The sequence below is a fragment of the Pinus tabuliformis genome, chromosome 6, assembly GCF_031772625.1.
Source record: "Pinus tabuliformis cultivar Carrire ecotype Pingquan chromosome 6, CPIR1, whole genome shotgun sequence".
Lineage (NCBI taxonomy): Eukaryota > Viridiplantae > Streptophyta > Pinopsida > Pinales > Pinaceae > Pinus > Pinus tabuliformis.
The window spans coordinates 255,005,221-255,025,140 of NC_142292.1; the positions used below are offsets into that span (position 1 = coordinate 255,005,221).

Consider the following 19,920-nt stretch of genomic DNA (forward strand, 5'->3'; position numbering starts at 1 on the left):
TGTTGGATTTTTATGTTTATAATGACTATCTTGCATTTCGATGCTCATTTTATTTGTCTTATATTGAATTGCTACATTTAGGTATGCTTACATAATCATGTAACATATATAAGGGGTTATATTTCCTTGTGATTCTTTTTAAGGGTTATGTTTCACTGAGTTTTTCTTGAATGGTCAAGATGCATTGTGATATTCATCATGGCCATTTCATAATGAAATTTTATGTTCCCCATTGGTTGTCACTATTGCAACATTCAAGATGAAGTGTCAAGTTATGTCACATGACATATATCAATAAACACCTACTTACCATTTGGGAGAATGGGTTTCGTTCATTTCTATGTAATCGAAAGAGGTCAACCTCTTTCTAATGAATGACTTTATTCATTTTCGCACAATATAGAACCCCTTTCAAGCCATGTAAATAAAACCAAGTGTTGGGAATTCTCTTTTCCTTAAGTTAGAAAGTAGACACGCATACAAGTGAGAAGGTAGAAACACATATGCATGAGTGGTAAGATAGAAATAACTTTCCTTCCTATGGAATGGAAAATACCAGACATAAGTTAACCATGGCTCGCCATGAATGACTATGATTAATCAACAATGCCCATATTACTATATTTTAGCAAGGTTCTCTATGGATAATTATGGTTATGTTACATTATGACATTCATGTTGGTTGAATATGGTTGATTATGATTATGTTACATTGTAACATCAGGGGTTATTTGTGCTTAATATTATTTATTTTTGTGTGATATTGTGAGAATATTGGGTAGATTATGAAGATTTGGAGGAGGATATAATTTAGGGACTTTCTCCCTACTACAGGGGGATCAATATTAAATAATAAATCACCAATACATTATGGAATTATGGCACAGATTGTGGAGCTCCAGTGATTGAGAAAATCTAGGAATGTGTTCCCTGCCATTTGATGCAAATTCCTAGTATTAGGAACCAGATCCACTAATCAAGGGATTTTGGCGCGGAAATTTTCCTCCTTTCATGGGGAATGACTCCTAATAATTTTTTATAAGTACCAAGTCGAATTTACCTCTAGTAGTAGATTTTTATTAGTCTTCTTATGGAGAGTACTCATATTTTTGCAGCTCCATTATCATTTCTTGTAGGGATGTAATTGTCTTAATGAAAATAAGGAATATTGGTGACATGTTAAGCTTCTAGATCTTGGTCTCCTTCATATGACTCTGAGTTTCTTTGGGCTTGGCCATCCTAGGAGCTTCAGAGCCCTTTTGTATCATTTTCGTTTCTTCTTTTCACTTCTTATTCACATGCATCTCTTGTTCTTGTATTAATGATTTCTTGTTATGGGATTGGGTTAAATGGTTGATGTAAGTTATTTTGTAGGATCACAAGAATCATTGAATCCTTGGAAAAGCTTTGGAAGGTCATAGTAATCATTGAGCTACTTGGATTAGTTTGCTTATTCCCAAATCTAGATTTTTGGGACTCCTTTGTGGCAAAGAACAATAAATTTCTGCTATTTTTTAGAGCATGCTAACGAGATTCAATTGAGTTATTTCCACTTGCATTATATCACAAAGAAATTCTAGTTAGTAACAAAAATTACCCCATTGAATTTGCACTTGATTAGGTCAAGCATTTAATAGATTTACTAGTTCACTATTTCTCGAATTTTTAGATTTCATACTAGTAATTTTCTTCTATTTTTTAACATGGGTTAACAGATGTATTTTTGAGTGATTCTACTTGGAATGGAGACCTAAGGCATCCTAGTCAATAAAAAAATTTGTCCCATCCAATTTGGATTTTATTTGCTCGGTCATTTGATGAATTATAACTTCCTGCAGTAAATCTGTAACATCCTGTAGTTTCCTGTAGTAGCCTTCTAACATGCATTTACTTGCCCATATTCGTTCAAGAAGCTTGGTTATTATCACTTAGGGTTGAATCAAGACCCCTAGGCTCTAAATGAATGATTAGGAAAGATTAAAAACCACTTAGGACTCGCCTCTTTACCCATGCAAAACATTTCAACAATTTGGTTTAATGTACATATTTATGGGTTGGATAATACAATTATGATTTTCTTGATTTCCACCTCCAATGAACTTTGTTAATGGATCTAAACTCTTTAAAATGTAATGGTTGACATTTACTTCATGATCTTTACTTTATGCAATTAGCATAGGATTCTTTCCTTGTAATTCCTTTCTTGCAATAGGTTGATGTTTCCATTTCGAGCATTTCATTTTCTGCTTAGGATTTGACTTTAGTGCATGCACTCCATTACATCATGACATCAAAGGAAGGATGCATTGTATGTTGCACATATGGTGCCGATACCTCTTAAGTGTGTACGAACCCCGGGTTGATAATTTATGTCGGTAGCCTTGGGAGTTGCAACATACTTATTGCAATACCAAGACTCATCAAAGGCTTGGTTTGTCTCGAAAGGCATATATCAACATAACCATGGGCGACTTTAATTACTCTTGGTTGGCCATGATTGATTGTGGTTGATCATGTTTGCCCATATTAATATGGTTTTTAGTGGTTGATCATCATTAAGTATGGTTATGTTACATTGCATTATTCATGTTGGTTAGCCTATATTGAATTTTGTGTTCTTAAATATATGGGTCACATTACAATATATATTAAGGGATTTGTTGCATTGAGACATTCTATAAGTATTATGTTTGATTGTGGTTCCCAAAGTTTATGTTGCATTGTGAAGCTTATATATTTTTATTAATGTCAAATTTTACATTCAATAATGGTATTGTTGTGTTATAATGTTCATCATGGGTTATATCACTTTATGATATTCCTAGAGGCTTACATTTCATTATCTAGAAAAGCATGATGCATTGTGATATTAATCTTATACAACTTATGTGGAATTGTTATGTTCCTTACATTGAATATTTATTACTTTATGATATTCCTAAAGGCTTATATTTCACTATGATGTTCATGAAAAATATGATGCATTGTGATATTGATCTTAGTCAAATTATGTGAATTTCTCATCATTTTCTAATGTTCTCAATGGTTATGTGTTGTTGTGATGTTCATTCACTGTGATATTCATCTGAGTAAACTTATGTGTAATTCTCTGCTATTTTGGTTGAATTTCTACCATCACTTTTGATGTTCCTCAAGGATCATGTTTCATTGTCATGTTCAAAAAATGCATCATAAATTACAAAATTGATCCTTTTTTTTTGTTTAGTTAGGTTGAGCCTAGGCTAATGTCAGCCCTATTGTTGGACAAAAAAATAATTTTCCATCTTTAGGATGATATCACTAGCATTGGGAAAGACTTGGTCAAGCTTGGATACAATAGGATAATTTTTATCTCCCATAGATGGTTTCCACCCTAAAATCCTCCCCCGAAGATTTGAGTCTATGACCCGACGCAAACTAAAACCCACACAAATAAACTAATATATACTCCATAGGTACAATATGAAATTTATCTTAGTCCACTTCTATGAAATTGTTATGTAATAGTAATAAAATCTTTTTATTCATAACATACACAAGTATTCTTGCACATCTTTCTTCTTTTATTTTTTAAACTTATCTGCATAGGCATGTCTATTTCTTTTTATGGTTCACTATATCAGAGATCAACACTAGCTACATCTGCAGAAAACTCACCCATGTCTAGGCGAGTGGATTATCTTTCATGTAGAAATGGCTCCCAGGGAGTGAGCATGTCAATATTGGTGGGACCGGACCTCGGTGGGGAGGACAATAGTGACTTGTCCCTACTACCCAAATTACACCCACTTGGCACATAGGCATGTATATTTTGTAATAGAGTCTTCACAATTTTAATTTAATAATCAATAAATATTAGGTGGATGGTATGAATTTAACCTCCATTAAATATTCTACAATATTTTTAATAGTCATAAATCAAAGGTTTAGACTTATCTCAAAAATAATTATGAATTTTTGACCTTTTTAATAGAATTCATTAATTAAATTGTTAATTTTTTTTAAATGTATATATGTTTAACTCAAATATTACTTATTCTTCTTAATAATAATAATAAATAAATAAATAAGTTATAATATAATTAATTTTTATGAATTTTAAAATCTTCACCATATGAGATATATCATGAAATAAGTGTTCTTGATACTTATCATAAATTGATTCTTATCATCTTTTATTAGCCATTTAATTTATATAAGTGCTGTAATTATTTTTTTAAACAGTTGAAATACTTTATTACTATTTTATTAAAAAACTTAATATTTCACCTTTATTTATTACATATCTATATATTACAACACCAAAAATGTTAATTTTTATGGTGTTTTTACATGCTTATAATTCCATCGTTATGAATAACTATATTTATACCTAATTATTACAATAACCATTTAATAGCAGAGTATGGGGAATTAAGGAATTAAATAGTTATGGTTATTTATAATAAATTATCTTTAAAGATTACAATTATTTATAATAAGGGTTATTGTAAGAATGATATCAAGAAGTTTTTAAAATGATTTATATAATATTTTATTTTTTTCATGTCAATGACAATACTCTACCTGTCAATCTTTTGAGAGATAACAGTGTCTCAAACACGGAGACGTGGCCTCTCTACGGAAGGGTTAACGTGTCGATAGATCAACCATTCACCCAAAATAGGATTGCGATCAACGGTGGAAAAACATTGTAGGATAGTTGAGGTGACTACTCCTCAATTGTTGTGTTCTTCCCAGGTTCATTCTCCTCCTCACCTTCCTTCGGTGAGGCTCTGCAACTCCATTAAACAGAAATGGGTTATTCTCCTTGTTGTTTATCTAAACTAAGCTTTACGGCAGGCGACTCTTCACTCCTCCATTACGACACCTCTTCTTAATGTAAGGATTCTAGTACTTGTGAAACCCTTGTCGTTTGTTTCTCTCAGTAGTTCCTCAGAAAGGGTTTGGGAAAAGATTGCTTTGTGAAAAGGGAGGCAAGGGTTTGGGAAAAGATTGCTTTGCGCGGCTAACGAGCAGAGTGATTGGAAATTGAGGTTGAAGGGGGCAAGATGTCCGGCCGTGGAAATGGAGGCAAGGATTTGGGAAAAGGAGGTGAAAAGAGGCACGGGAAGGTACTGCGTGATACCATTCAGGGAATTACGAAGCCCACCATTACGCGTCTTGCCAGGAGAGGTGGTGTCAAGCGTATCAACAACCTCATATATGAAGAAACGAGAGGTGTGTTGAAGTTTTTCTTGAGAATGTCATTAGCGACGCAGTTACTTACACAGAGCATGCTAGGAGAAAGACTGTAACCGCCATGGATGTTTTCTACGCCTTGAAAAGGCAAAGTCGAACCCTATATGGCTTTGGAGGTTAAAGAACGGGTCTCTGGGTTTTTGTTCATTTAATGATTTACTGGTGGCATTTTCAAACGCCACAACTGTGCTTTCTCTGGGAATTTGTAAGCTTGTTAGTGCCGAAGCAACGCTGAATTGCTACTCTGGGCATCTTATCTTGCATTGCATCAATTTCAGCCCTTTCTTGCCACTGAATGTCTATTCCTGCTATTCCTGCTGTTACTGGAGTATCACAGTGCATATTCCTCTATTAACATGGATTCCTGTTCATAGGTGATTGTGCGCGGACCTCATTTGCCTTCGATACGGCGAAATCTTCTTTGGGTTTTCTTCATCGGTAAGATTCTTAGCTGGGCTTTTGTTATTTTGTACAGGCATAGGTTATAAAATGTTGTTACTTGGCTTACAATGCTTAAAATATTCATTCAGTACTTTCCAGAGTGAAGGCTCTGGCTAATATTTAGGCTAGAAATTGCAGTTATGAGTAGCTGATGTTTAGCTTCACTAGGGCCAAACCATAGGCTTTATCATTTTTCATTCGTTTGGTAAACATTAGGTCTCAATTTTCTTTCGAAGCTTTTTCTATCAATGAATCTTATTTTATTTTACTCTGTGCATCGAAATGAAACTGCAATGCAGGATTTTAATTAGAATATTGATTTTTTTGGAAAATGAATTCAACTGCAACTTATCATGGATAAAAGGCATTGAGTAAATATGCCTAACAAAATAAATTTCATGATTTTGACAAAAAATTATCATACAAAAGTTAAGATGAGAAATTGATAATGATGCAAATCAATAAGAGAATTTCAAATTCGAATGAGCAACAGCCCCAAGTCCATGGGATGTGGTCTAGGGTCAAGATCAAAGATATTTGTATTTTGGATTTATGATCAAGAGTTTATGCATTGCATCTTAAGGAGTTTGTGCACCAAAATAGCATGATTTGTGATAGGAAGTCAAGTAGCAGAGTGTAGTCGCAGAAACTATATATAGGATGTTGTGAAGCAAAAATTGTTGCTTTTTTTGTGGAAAGTGACTGAATAAATTCTGCCAAATGCCCCGTAATAAAAATAACCCTATGATCAACAATATTAAAGATTCTTCCATTGATGAGACTAAGACTGGTTTCCCTCTTCTACGTGCTCCTATTCTTCCTGACTATTCCTTGTATGCATTGTACAGGGTCCATTTCAATGGTTAAATCCTCCTAACTTATCATGGATACAAAATATATTTCATAATTTTGACAAAAAATTATCATACAAAAGTTAAGATGAGAAATTGATAATGATGCAAATCAATAAGAGAATTTGAAATTCGAATGAGCAACAGCCCCAAGTGCATGGGATGTGGTCTAGGGTCAAGATCAAAGGTATTTGTATTTTGGACCTATGATCAAGAGTTTATGGACTGCATCTTAGGGAGTCTGTGCACCAAAACTGCATGATTTGTGATAGGAAGTCAAGCTGCAGAGTGTAGTCACAGAAACTATATATAGGATGTTGTGAAGCAAAAATTGCTACTTTTTTTGTGGAAAGTGACTGAATAAATTCTGCCAAATGCCCCATAATAAAAATAACCCTATGATCAACAATATTAAAGATTCTTCCAGTGATGAGACTAAGACTGGTTTCCCTCTTCTACGTGCTCCTATTCTTCTTGACTATTCCTTATATGCATTTTACAGGGTCCATTTCAATGGTTAAATCCTCCTCCTTATTTTTTTCTTATTTGTCTTCCTGCATTATTGTTAGCCTGTATTTGTTCTTTTTGAGGAGATGTGTTGTACTGACTGTATTCTTGATCCCATTGACCTTTCTTTGGTCCTGAAAGGACATTAATATCATTTCATTTCATTTCTGAAGTTATTTTGTGAAAAAGTTTGGAAGACTTAACTTTGTTCGAGAATTAATACCTATGCAGTGCTGATTGAACCAAAAGAGAAATGACAGGAAAGTTTGCCCTGGGTGAAATTTACAGATTTGTAGGCCAATGCCCAAAGGTTTTGTTAATTTGGTTCCAACATATTGACACCTCACCTTCTTGTTTTGTGTGTTTAGTTTTAATTGATAAGTTTCCCATGCTATTCATAAGTTATGTGATGTTATTATTTTGTTGATTAATTATATCCAGAGCTGAAGAAACTAAATAGGGAAAATCCTGCTTCTGTTTTGCATTGCAGACTGCATTGTTCATTTCAGTGAAGGTTTTCATCAGAGATAAGCCTCTCACAAGTTGAGGGGAGATTTTAGGTATAATGGCCTATTCAATGGAATGACAATGGTCAACCTCTTTATGTTATTAAGGTGGTCAATAGTTTGATAGAAGATCCCTTGAATGAAAGAGGAAACCCTCTATATTAGGTGGCGATTCTGGATGGTGGACCATGAATGGTAGCATAGGCCCATTTTAAGGCAGTCAATTTGGTACTAGTAAGACTTTTAAAATTTCTGCATTAATTGATTTGCAACTGGCAGCAATCTTCAGCTAAAAAAATATGAAAGAGAGTGGAAACTTTCTTTATAACTATATCTGATGCCCTTCAATGACACTAATAAAATAGCCTTTTGAATGCTTTGAAATTTCAGGTTTTAGATTTGTTTTGCTATAGCATTTCTTGCATTTACCTGATTATTTACTCACCTGATTTGGTACAAGGGCACTGTTTAGTTTCCTTCATATTAGCTTTTACTCCTATGTAATTTTTACTTGTGACATTGTTCTAGTCTTTGGCATGATGGTTATTTGTTAATTAGCTGTTTTGTCTCCCTTTGAATGGTTGTCTTTTACTTCTTGTGTGCAGCCTGGATCAAGGGAGCCCTCTGTACAGTGTTTCATCAAGCGATATAGGGCTACATCTACCTATCAATTGTTTCTCAGTCTGACTACAAGTAAGTTTAGAACTTTCATATTTTTGCCATGATCATAGCCTGTAACTATTTTGTTCTATATGTAGGAAATAAGGTTCCATCAGAAGTTTGCATTCCTCAAGCATGACTATTCTGAATTTCTGATGTTGATGGTAATTTGTACAAGGCCATAAAGTCTCCATGATTGTGAAAATGTGTACTTGAATACTTGAATATGGTCTCTTCTTCTAGGCAAGACTCAAGAATAAGAAGGCGAGACTCTTTTCCTGGTTTTGTGATTAGTTATATGAATTTTTCTTTACACATTATAAACTTTTAATAAGAGTAATATATACAAGGCTTTAATACAAAAAAGGAGGGCTGCAACTGCACACTCCACAAGCAAGTGCAAAAGTAAAAAAAGTGGGCTGCCCTTGGCCAAACCACTCATAAAGAGTCTACATTACTGTCCATCGACATAACATAAAAAGAGACAAGGAACAACTGCCTGCCTAATGTTTAAACTTGGAGATGAACATCCTTTTAATGTGCCATCCTAGTTTTCTTGTCCCTAAAAATCTAGGTTACCCCATTAAAATATGGACTTCTTGCCAATTCATGTACTAGTAAATGTTTTGTAAGAAAGTAGTCCTTGTAAATGTCCCATATTTTTGTTAGAAAAAGGAAAACATTTTAATGGATGTTTTTGCAAAATTATTTTCTTCCACTTTCAGTATTGCCTTATTGCAGCCATCTTGGTAGGGAATGTTAAAAATGTAGCAAGCAAGGTCTTTTGGCTTGTGCCTTAGCCAATGAAGACCTCGAATTGTCCTCATGAGTTAGACTTCAGTTAGGATGAGTTATTTCCAATTTACTGGAATAATCTTCAAGTTTGCATGCGTAGAGTTGGAGTTTCAGTTAAGTGGAGTCTTCATCAGTTTGACTACAAAATGGGGTGGCAGTTAGCAGTTAAGTTAGAACAAGTTAGTCTTTAGTCTTGATTGAAGGAAGAGTGAGTTAGATCTCTAGTGTTGATTGGAGAGAGAACAAGTTAACAACTCCAGTGATGATTGGAAGGAGAGCAAGTAACACTCTTAGTTAACTCGTAATTAGAACTCGAGTTATAAATTAGGAACTGGGCCTCCTTGCATGTTCAAACTGGGCCTATGAAGGAAGGATGAAGGCATAGGGATTAATAGATTATGAATTATTTTATGCACAATGTTTTGTGACAAGACAGAGCTCACAGGTTGTGTGAGAGCCTTGTTTGTGGAGAGCACATAGAACTTGTGCCCTAAGTAATAGGAGATCATAGGTGCGCTAGGATTTAGGAGCTGGGATCAAGGGTTGGCAGGGCAAGTCCAAGATAGAGCAACATGAGAATAAGTATGTTCCCAGGGGGGTTAAATTGCTTTGTAATAGATTCAATTGCTTCAAGACAATCAATAAAATAGCCACATCAATCACACAAGGTTTTCCTTGTTGGGTTTCCTGAGAAAAATAAGTGTCAATTTGTGCATGTGTTTTTATCTCTGTGTTTTTATTCCATTGGTATATGAATTGTTAAGAAACTTTGTATCTTGGTGAAAGTAAACTAGTTTTAGTTTTTAGTTATTCATCTAAGTAGTTGCAAAGTTTCGTGGAAATTTTAACATGGTATTAGAGCAGAGGTCAATATACAGTACTAACAACCAACAATATTGGTGGAGGTCAACCCTCAGAGGGAGAGGGATACTGTACTGATCGGGGGATTGGCAGCAGTATTCGTGGGTGTTTCAAAGGACCGAGACAGATCCATAATAGTGCTAGAAGAACTTATAGCACAAGATCGATGTTAGTGATAGAAATTGAGTAGGAGGCCTCTTCCAGATTTGTCAGGACCAATTGGTATGAGCTAACATTGATAGATTCTGAAGAGTAGGATCCTAGGAGCATGGTTGGAAGGAACATGTCTTTAGATCAGATTCTGTAGCAAGAAGCAATGAAGTCTTCTCATTTAGAGAAAGCAATTGCAACATCGGATAACGTGGTGGTGTTGAAGGAAGATCCAGGTGGAAGAGGTTCTTCCAGAAGTACCTTCCTTGCTAAGAGGGAGTGTTGAAAATGTAGCGAGCAAGGTCTCCTGGCTTGTGACTGAAGACCTCGAATTGTCCTTATGACTTAGACTTTAGTTAGGATGATTTATTTTCAGTTTACTGGAATAATCAAGTTTGCATGCGTAGAGTTGGAGCTTCAGTTAAGTGGAGTCTTCATGAGTTTGACTGCAAAACGAGGTGGCAGTTAGTAGTTCAGTTAGAACGAGGTAGTCTTCAGTCTTGGTTGACAAAAGAGAGAGTTAGATATCTAGTGCTGATTGGAAAGAGAACGAGTTAACAACTCTAGTGATGATTGGAAGGACAACAAGTAACACTTTCAGTTAACTCGCAATCAAAACTTGAGTTCTAAATTTGGAACTGGGCCTCCTTGCACGTTCGAATTGGGCCTATAAAGGAAGGATGAAGGCACAAGGATTATGAATTGTTTTGTACACAAAGGTTTGTGACAAGACAACTCACAAGTTGTGAGAGAGACTTGTTTGTGGAGAGCGTAGAGAGCTTGTGTCCTAAGTAATAGGAGATCATATGTGTGATAGGATTTAGGAGCTGGGATGAAGGGTTGGAAGGAGAAGTCCAAGCTAGATCAACAGGGAGCAAGTATGTTCTTAGAGGTACAAATTGCTTTGTAATAGATTCAATTGCACCAAGATAATCAATAAAATAGCCACATCAAGCAGACGGGTTTTTTCCTTGTTGGGTTTCTTGACAACAATAATTGTGTCAAATTGTGCTTCTTTTTTTTTTTTTTTTTTATATCTCTGTGTTCTTATTCCGTTGCATATGAATTGTTAAGAAACTATGTATCCTATGTTACCGGATCCGTCAACCTTGGGGGCTGGATTCGCGGATCCCCGGATCTGATCCGGATCCGGATCCGGATTCGCTTGGATACGCCTAGGAACCGGTTTAAAAATGTTTCCTTCGTTGTAACACGCATCCCGGTGATTTTTGGTTTTTTACAGGTCCACTGTGTTGTTTCATGGCTCGTGAACTCTCCCATTTGTTTTCGGCATCTCGCATGACCCGCATTATATATATTAATTAAGCTTTATTATATTTTAACGTTACTTTTTATATTTAGATATTAATTAAACTTTGTTATATTTTAAAGTTACTTTTTATATTTATATATTAATTATTATATTTTAACGTTACTTTTTATATTTAGATATTAATTAAACTTTGTTATATTTTAAAGTTACTTTTTATATTTATATATTAATTAAACTTTATTATATTTTAAAGTTACTTTTTATATTTGTATATTAATTAAACTTTATGATATTTTAAAGTTACTTTTTACATTTATATTTATACCGTTCAAAATTTATGATTTATAATTATTATAAACTTGTCTTCTAAAAATTATAATTTAAAATTATGTTCTATTACTTATATTATAATTTGTGTTGTAGGATAAATAGAAATATTAAAATATATATATTTATAAAATTAAATATATTAATTTATTGTATCATATATTTAAAATATATATTAAATATTATACAAGTTATACATTTAAAATTTTGTATTTTTACAAGTTGTAATTTTTTTGACTAGCTACGGTTTATCTTCTCCGAAAGTAAGTAAACATATTAATTCCTCAAGGTCTAGAGGCATCTTGCAAGTTTGCAAGTCACCCTTGTTACAAACCACACACAACTTACAAATTATTTTTAGAGGTGGTCAATTTTGTCTACACATAATGATGTAGCGACATGTTGAGGTCTTCAGATTGTACCAATAGAGGTTAGACTAGTGACCATAAATATTGAAGCCTTTTACCTACCATGGAAAATATTCATATACTATATATACCCGCCGTTTCCCCGCCGTTTCCGGATCCTGACTTTTAAAAAATCTGACGGATCCGTATCCGGATCCACATCCGGATCCGTATCCGGATCCGAATCCTGGTAACTTAGTATGTATCTTAGTGAAAGTAATTTAGTTTCAATTTTCAATTATTCATCTAAGTAGTTGCAGAGTTTTGTGGAAATTTTAACAACGAATTGAACTATGCATTGTGTAAAACCATGAATCTTATAAAAAATAACCTTACTGAGTAACCATGCAGTAAATCTACATGGTTGTTACTCTTTTTTAGTCAACAATGCACTAAGAATTAGGTTCAAAGATGATAGTGCTAGGGTCTTCAGTTCATGAGTGCGTCTAAAGCATACGATTTGATTGGTTCTGATGCCTTGGTTCAAAAGCTTGTGTTGGTTATGAAGATTGTGAGTTTGTTGTGAAGCTTTTTATTGGCATTGGTTCTATTGAATTATTCAGAAGCTTGTGTTGGTTATGAAGCTTTTTGTTGGTATTGGTTTTGTTGAATTTTTCAAGTGACATCTGTAAGACAAGAGTGTTGTTTTTCATTTTGTTGGACTTGGAAAATATCTTCTAGCTTCAAGTTAACTCCTTGGAATAAAAACTAAACAACTTTTAAAAAATTGTTTGTACTAGAGAAGAACTATACAAAGATACAACTGATTTTACTTTGTTGTGTTCAACACTAGTACACCCAAGTTATTGGCTTCTATCCTAGAGAAGATACAAGTAGTAGTAATTGAGCAAAACTCTTGGGTCAAAGTCTTGTTATAGTTGCCTCTATTTGCAATGCAAAATGTTATTACAGGGACTTCTTGTTCCTAATAGAATAAGTCTTATTACTCATTAGATGTTTATGGCCAATTTCAGGATTTTGTTGTCGTTCAATTTGGAATTGGAATTTAGAGTTCCATGGTGTGAATTGTTTAAGTGGCTAGCCCACCTTATTAAGGACCCCCTCAGTACAATCTCATTAGTTGGTATAACTCTACAAACAGGGACATGTATGTACATAGATAAAACTTTATGGGGATGCCATCTTTACAATTTTCCACCAGACTCTCGCATCATCTTAAATTAGACAGTGAATATATTTATCTTGGTCTATACTTATTTGAAGTAGGGAACATTTTTTTAATTGGGCAACTCAAATGCTTACACAATTTGGCTTCAAACACCTATGTATGACATTACAAAGGATGATTTATGGTTCAAAGTACTAGCTCCTTTATTTCTGGACTAGTGAAGTAATTAGATGGTAGCCATTTGGATGCATTTGGGCATATTTAATTGCCATAGGCAAGTGAAATGCATTCTTAACTGTCAATTCTTCGGCATAATTTCTTAGCCACGTATGCATCAGCTACTCCCATGATGGTCGAAAAACATTAATTGACTACATATTGGCTCCCACCTTGCTTCTTTCTTGGACTTAGAATTTTGATGTCTACCCATTTACTTGATTTGGTTGACCAATGCCCTGTGACTTGTCTCTCAATGTCATTCCATGACTTCATATGTATCATTGATTTTTAGCCCTTCTACATTTGGGCATATTTCTAGTGTTTGACTTAGCTCATGCCTGCAATCCACCTTTAATTATCCTTGGAGAGAAATCTTAACTTCTTGCAAAAATATCAATGGGGGCAGAGCTTTGGAATCTCTTATCAACTTCGCTGCTCCAATCTTCTATGCATCAAAATCTCATGGAACTTCTCTAATTGCCAAGTAGTTCGAGGAAGAATGCAAATCATTCTCACACACACCATGGCGAATTACCTTGAACTAGTAGTGGTCTCCCACCTCAAATATTGTTCTCTTTGCAGGAGGACGAAACATCATTTGATATCCAAACAAAGAATTGAACTTTTGCATGCCTTGAGGCATTTAGCCAAAGCCCTCAGGTAAACTTTGTTACCAAAAAATTCCATCTTCACCATCTTTGATCTCATTATTGGGTTTTCACATGCATCTAACTTTATGAAATTCCCCACCAATCACCTAATCTGTGCTCCCCTTGATTCATTTGATGTGATTCTTCCACCTCCATAGAAATCCTAGCAAAATTTTGTTAAACTATAGGTGAATAAGGCAAGAGATTTTGAAGGCTTATAATTTGAGTGTTTGACTCATGGCATGAAACCTCTTGTCTCAACCACAGCTAAGCTATTTGCCTTTGCTCGACCATCTTGGAGCAATGATATTATTCATCCCATCCATAAGTTCAGTGATGCATTAAACACAAGTACCTGCACATTGCAGAACCATTATAATAGGACATATATTAGGCGAGATTCACTCCACTCTCTTAGACGCTCATATATCAACGTATGCAGATATAGATAAGTTTTAGGGAATGATTATTGAATTTTTGTTGAGATTATCAAATCCTTGACTACATTTTCACTTTGAGGAGTGTTATTCGGGGGATGGAGCATTACTGCACAACACAAAAGCGTGTTGTTTTTTTGTGGGTTTTAGGAAGCTTTTGATATTCCTTGACATTTGTTGATAGAGTGGCTTTAATAGTTGGGTTTTTCTAGAGATCTTCTTTGGGTAGTTATGGCTTATATTCCCAACACTTTGAGTTCTACATTAATGAACTATTTTATTTGTAACATTGATACACAGGATGGATGTTGTTTATTTGTAGTCTTGATGTTTATACTTGTAAGTCTGCAACTAATGTAGAGAATATTGATTTTTGTTGGAAAACGAATTCCACAGTATTATTAAGAATGGTATGAAAAATAATGTACATAGTGCATATAAATATGCATTACAATAGGTAAACCATTGATTCTGTTTCCTAAGTTTAAACGATAAATAACTGTCCACAATAACCCTAACTGAATAAGGGTTAACAATTTTACCCTAATTTACTTCATTCACTTCATTCATTGTTTGTAATTTTCTCGTCCCTTCATGTTTTTATCGCAGTGCTGAGAACTGCATTTTCTCTTAACATGTTGTTCCATATACCTACATGGGCTGGTGTTCTTCTAACTGGATTTAGCACACTCACTCTCATTGGAGTGCAGAGATTCCGGGTGCTCCATCCGATCCTTTTGACTATACTCTATGCATCTATTTCAAGACAAAATGACAATTCATTTTTCTTATTTAACCTGGTTACTTCAAACTCTTGGTTTGCTCTATGTTGGAGAGACGTTGTACCGGGCAACGACATTGAATTTATTTCAGATTCTATGGTGCTGTCTCTATCAATTTGCAGTGATTTGTTATAGCTTCAGCCTCAAAGATGAAGGTCAACTCGATGTTCGATGTTTTCTTTTGCAGTTCGAAAGCTTCGGGAACAAGGTGGTCAGTGCAAAATCATCTTTGTTAAAGTAGTTCCAATATTTTCTAGACCGTTTCAATCAAGGAGAGGGATATAATCCCAATTTGTTTTTGTTTTTCCTCCTATAAAACAAACTTCTGTAATTAGAAATGTTTGCGATGTCTAATCAAACCATAAGAGAAAATAGTAGGCTCGCGTTATGTTTTTTCAATGCACTAGAGATTTGGATAATTTATACTCTTATATGCAAGGTCTTATATGCAAGGTGGGTAAAATGTGTTGAAAACAGTCACTGCCAATTTTGACTTGTGTGTCCTTGTGGACAATTTCCTTTTAAAAACTTGTGAACCTTTACATTTATTATTAGTTCAAAGGCACTACAAAGGAAATTTTTTACGGATGATATGATCAGGTTCTTGTCATGAAATCAAGACATGAGTTTGCTGCTTTTGCATGTTAATTGGTAATCGGCTAGTTGATTCTGTATTCATTTTAGAGTTCTTTTGTTACAATGCATCCTTTTGTTTCCTGGCAATAAAACTTGATGCACACATGGCTTTTTGTATCATGGAAATTGAATACTTTTGCAGTGGGACCAGGAAATGTACAAAGTTGGCTATATGGAATTGGTATGAAGAATATAGACAAACACCTACAAGGTAGCATCAACATCAAGAATTTGTAGTTGCATAGAGAAATCACATAAGCAACAGGAACATGGCCATAACCCAATATTGTGGAATGTAGAAAATTTTCATTCTAAAGTTGCAGAAGATGGGAGAACTACAAAACATGCCCATAACCCAATATTGTGGAATTTAGAAATTTTGCATTGTAAAGTTGCAGGAGATGGGAGAACTACTAAACCTATCTTTCTGAAAGAAGCCTATAACCTAGCATTGTGCAATTCAAATTCTCACAAGCACATCACCCTGAATTGCAAAATACAATGACCTGCGTTAGGGAGTTGCATAACCAGAATCCACAGACAGGCATCACAGAATGCAACATTCTAAATTGCATAATACAGCACCCTTCAATAGGGATTTGCATTGCCAGTCAGCGATGGCCTTGAGAAGCTTGGAAATAAGCTTAACCAAGTCACTCACTATAGAAGGCAAATTGAAATTCCTCACAACTTTGATCTTGTCACCAATGTATATACTCATCCAATAGGGGATTAATTTTGGGTAGTCTTTGAAACTTGAATTGTATTTAGAATATTGTATGCATTATGCCTTGTAAAATCACTATAATATAAAGAAGTATGATAGTATAACTGCTATATTTTTGTCTAATGGCTCTTAAAAATGTTTTTGTAGATTTCTACCTGCATTTATGAAATATCACAATAGGTACACTAGTGTCAGAGGTTTATTATGCATTAGTAAAATATGGAAGTGAAAAATAGAAGCAACATCCCACATCTATTGGGCATCGAGCAATGAAGATGACAAGAAAATCCCTGCAAGGTAGCATCCACAATAATAGCTCATAACGCGATGAACATCCCTATAACTAGATATTGTAGAATTTAGAAGATTTGCTTTCTTAAGTTGCAGAATCCAAGAAAATTGCTACCTACATTTCTGAAAGCAGTAACCCTATAATCTAGCATCATGCAATTCAAATGCTTACAAACAGAGATTGTGGAGATGGAAAGACCACAGAGACATTGCATAATATAACAGGCTGAATTGTAGAACACAACACTCTGCAATAGGGAGTGGTATTACCATTGAATGTCGACCTTGAGAATCTTAGAAAGAATCTTAACCAATTTATTCATTATGGATGGTGAGTTGATATTATTTGCAGTAGTAACAGACATATCGTGTAACTGATGCACATGAATATTTCTATGTTCCACCAAGTTTCCAGGATGGGGTGGTGTGGAAGTGGGGGAGTTAAAAGGGAGATATGTGGGAGCATCCCTAAATTTTAAAGACATTTAGGGAGGACCGGGGGACGTTAGGGTCCCTAGCATAGGGGTCTCCATCTCCAAAATTAAAATAATAATAATAATGATAAAATCTCAACAATAACAATTCATCCCATGCAAAATCATCATTGTCCAATCCAGTGGAAACACTATAATGTTGCCAAATCGTGAAATCTGTTTAAACTTTAGTCTGCTGAATTCTGAATGGGATATAAAATTCTACATTCTCCATATGATGTCTGATGAGGTCGGAATCACCCTCAAAAATCTCGAAACAGTTTAAAGTAGACTTCTGAATGGGATATAAAATTCTACATTCTCCATATGATGTCTGATGAGGTCGGAATCACCCTCAAAAATCTCGAAACAGTTTAAAGTAGACTGTGATATAAAGGAGTGTCACTTGAGAATTTTCACCTTACTTCAAGAATGTAATATTACTATTAATTACTAAAGTCAAAGTCTTCAAAGCTCAATCTCCTATTTTTTCTGTATCTTCATTTTATTGAAAAAAAAAGACTCAAAGCTCAATCTCCTATTTTTTTCGTATCTTCATTTTATTGAACAAAAAATTGATGTGAGGGGTCTGGGCATCCCTGTTCTGGGGGAGGGGCCACCAAACATCCCCTTTCTGGTCAAATGTTTTTCAAGGAACCCGCATCTTTGGAGTGTGTGGGAAATGTTGGGGCTCTCCTCTCCAATTTAGGGGATGCATCCCCATGTAACACTGGAATATTCAATAGGGGGATTAATTTGGGTAATGACTGAAACTTAAATTGTATTTAGGATATTGAATGCGTTGTGCCTTGATATTCACTATACTCTAAAGAAGTATGGTATTGTTATTACTGTTATATGTTTGTCCAATGATTTTTTGAAATTGTCCATGTGGATTTCTACCTGCATTTGTAAGCATAGCACAATAAATACGGTAGTGTTAAAAGTGTTAGTATGCAAAGTTCAAAGCCTTTTATCCTGTTTTATAACTTGGGACATTGCAGATGAGAAATTTGGAGGCGATCATTGCTTTTCTTGTACTTACAATGTTTGGTTGTTTCATTGGAGAGCTGGCATATGCAAAGCCTAAAGCCAATGAGGTGTTAAAAGGAATGTTCATTCCTAATTTAAGAGGAAGTGGAGCAACTGGTATTTCCATTTCTTACACTGTAAGCCCCTATCACTTGTCCATTTCGTTAATTCAATTCAATGAATATGTTTCGTCAGCGCAAAGTAGTAATGATTAGAAAATCTGGCCAAACATTTTCCCCTATGATGCAGATGAGGCGTTGGGCATTTAGTTGCACAGTAATAAATGGAGTAGTTTTAAGTGTGATTTTTTTGGAGTTTCTAGCAGTTTTCTGGTCAAAATTTTGTGAAAACATTTGTGGCCAAATTTTGATTTGTGTTGTTTAAACTGGTTTTTTTTACTACATATATGGATTCAACACCCTCAAAAACCTCTGAATCACTTCGATTGTGAAGAGTTCACCTGTCAAACTTTTGATTTCAATGAATGTCGGCCAGAACAAACTAGATAGAAAAATAAACTAGAAAACTTTCCAAAAAATTGCACTGGAAAACTACTAGGTCATAAATCCCTCAAATGATGTGTATCTTATCATGTACAAAATTTAGTACTATGGTATTGAGTGTTTATTGATTACCTTCATAAAATGTAACTGATCCTATCATCCACCATATCCAGATACAATTTATTTCTTCACTCTGACTTGGTTCTCTCCCAGAAAGTACCACCAACTATTTATGGAGTTAATGTAAGTACTCTTCCATAGTTTAGAGAATTCTTAAAATAACTGGAATAGATTATTCGTGTACTTTTCGTTGTTCTTTATTTACAAATTAGATCGATTTTCGATGGGTTTTTGAAATTACAAGTTTTCATTACGGAAATTATGAAATGTAATTATTCCACTCAGAATAAGGTCTAATAGTCCCATCTATAGGAACATAATTTGTAAAAGTACACTGAAAAACATGATTCTTCAACCCAAACTGTCATAGTAATATAGTAATATTGGATTCTTCTTTATTGGTGGTATACTTAATTCTATATCATCAAGTATGTGAAGCAGCTGCAGGATAGGATCAAGGCACTCAAAGAGCGGGGTCACAAATAATACTGTGCAGTCAGTTGTGTATGTGAAGAACACGGAGCTCTGCACTGATGATCAGGATGCACTCATACTTTCTCCTTCTTCCATTAATTCCTATCCTCAAATCAACAATTCTTCCTCACACAGATTCTGGTGTATTACAGAAAGAGATTCTTTGTATTACAGTTACAGTTTAATTGGGTCTTCCTTTGATAGACATAAAGATGTAACCTTCTCTGTGTGTTTGTAGGTCTGCAAATGCAATGAAAAACACACCTCTGAAATTGTCTTATGTGTACCAATTTGTTGGATGTGATTCATTCCATTTGCAGCCTCTACCACTAACTGTTAACAAGGTATGCTTAACTTGCCATTTTAAAAGGATGGTGATAACTCTTGAATTTTTTTAGGCACAAAATAAACTGCACAGAAGATTGAGA

The 19,920-nt window shown here is 34.6% G+C and overlaps 2 protein-coding genes across 4 annotated transcripts; both read left to right on the plus strand.

Annotated features, from left to right (window-relative positions):
• The first annotated feature begins 4,750 nt into the window (after window positions 1-4,750).
• On the plus strand, window positions 4,751-17,531 carry LOC149258346 (uncharacterized). Its single transcript, XM_089415186.1, has 4 exons — window positions 4,751-5,220; window positions 5,616-5,679; window positions 8,152-8,239; window positions 15,064-17,531. The coding sequence occupies exons 1-3, from the start codon at window positions 5,052-5,054 to the stop codon at window positions 8,231-8,233; spliced, it is 315 nt and encodes a 104-aa protein (XP_089271312.1). The 5' UTR covers window positions 4,751-5,051; the 3' UTR covers window positions 8,234-8,239; window positions 15,064-17,531.
• Window positions 17,532-18,004: 473 nt separating this feature from the next.
• Window positions 18,005-19,772, plus strand: LOC149258347 (uncharacterized). Of its 3 annotated transcripts, none has more exons than XR_016246044.1 (3): window positions 18,005-18,532; window positions 19,072-19,141; window positions 19,448-19,772. XR_016246044.1 is itself a non-coding variant. In XM_089371323.1 (3 exons), the coding sequence occupies exons 1-3, from the start codon at window positions 18,368-18,370 to the stop codon at window positions 19,728-19,730; spliced, it is 486 nt and encodes a 161-aa protein (XP_089227449.1). In that variant the 5' UTR covers window positions 18,005-18,367; the 3' UTR covers window positions 19,731-19,772. The 3 variants fall into 3 exon arrangements, 1 of the variants encoding a protein (XP_089227449.1); XR_016246043.1 differs by having other exon boundaries at window positions 19,460-19,772; XM_089371323.1 differs by having other exon boundaries at window positions 18,005-18,512; window positions 19,460-19,772.
• The last annotated feature ends 148 nt before the right edge of the window (window positions 19,773-19,920 follow it).

What these genes read in the sequence shown, in the direction of transcription:
- LOC149258347 (XM_089371323.1), top strand. Translation starts at nt 18,368, where the DNA reads ATGAGAAATTTGGAGGCGATCATTGCTTTTCTTGTACTTACAATGTTT. An exon ending in AAGAGGAAGTGGAGCAACTG is followed by an intron (nt 18,513 to 19,071) that starts GTATTTCCATTT and finishes CACCATATCCAG; the next exon opens with ATACAATTTATTTCTTCACT. An exon ending in CAACTATTTATGGAGTTAAT is followed by an intron (nt 19,142 to 19,459) that starts GTAAGTACTCTT and finishes TATGTGAAGCAG; the next exon opens with CTGCAGGATAGGATCAAGGC.
- LOC149258346 (XM_089415186.1), top strand. Translation starts at nt 5,052, where the DNA reads ATGTCCGGCCGTGGAAATGGAGGCAAGGATTTGGGAAAAGGAGGTGAA. An exon ending in CATATATGAAGAAACGAGAG is followed by an intron (nt 5,221 to 5,615) that starts GTGTGTTGAAGT and finishes TCCTGTTCATAG; the next exon opens with GTGATTGTGCGCGGACCTCA. An exon ending in TCTTTGGGTTTTCTTCATCG is followed by an intron (nt 5,680 to 8,151) that starts GTAAGATTCTTA and finishes TCTTGTGTGCAG; the next exon opens with CCTGGATCAAGGGAGCCCTC.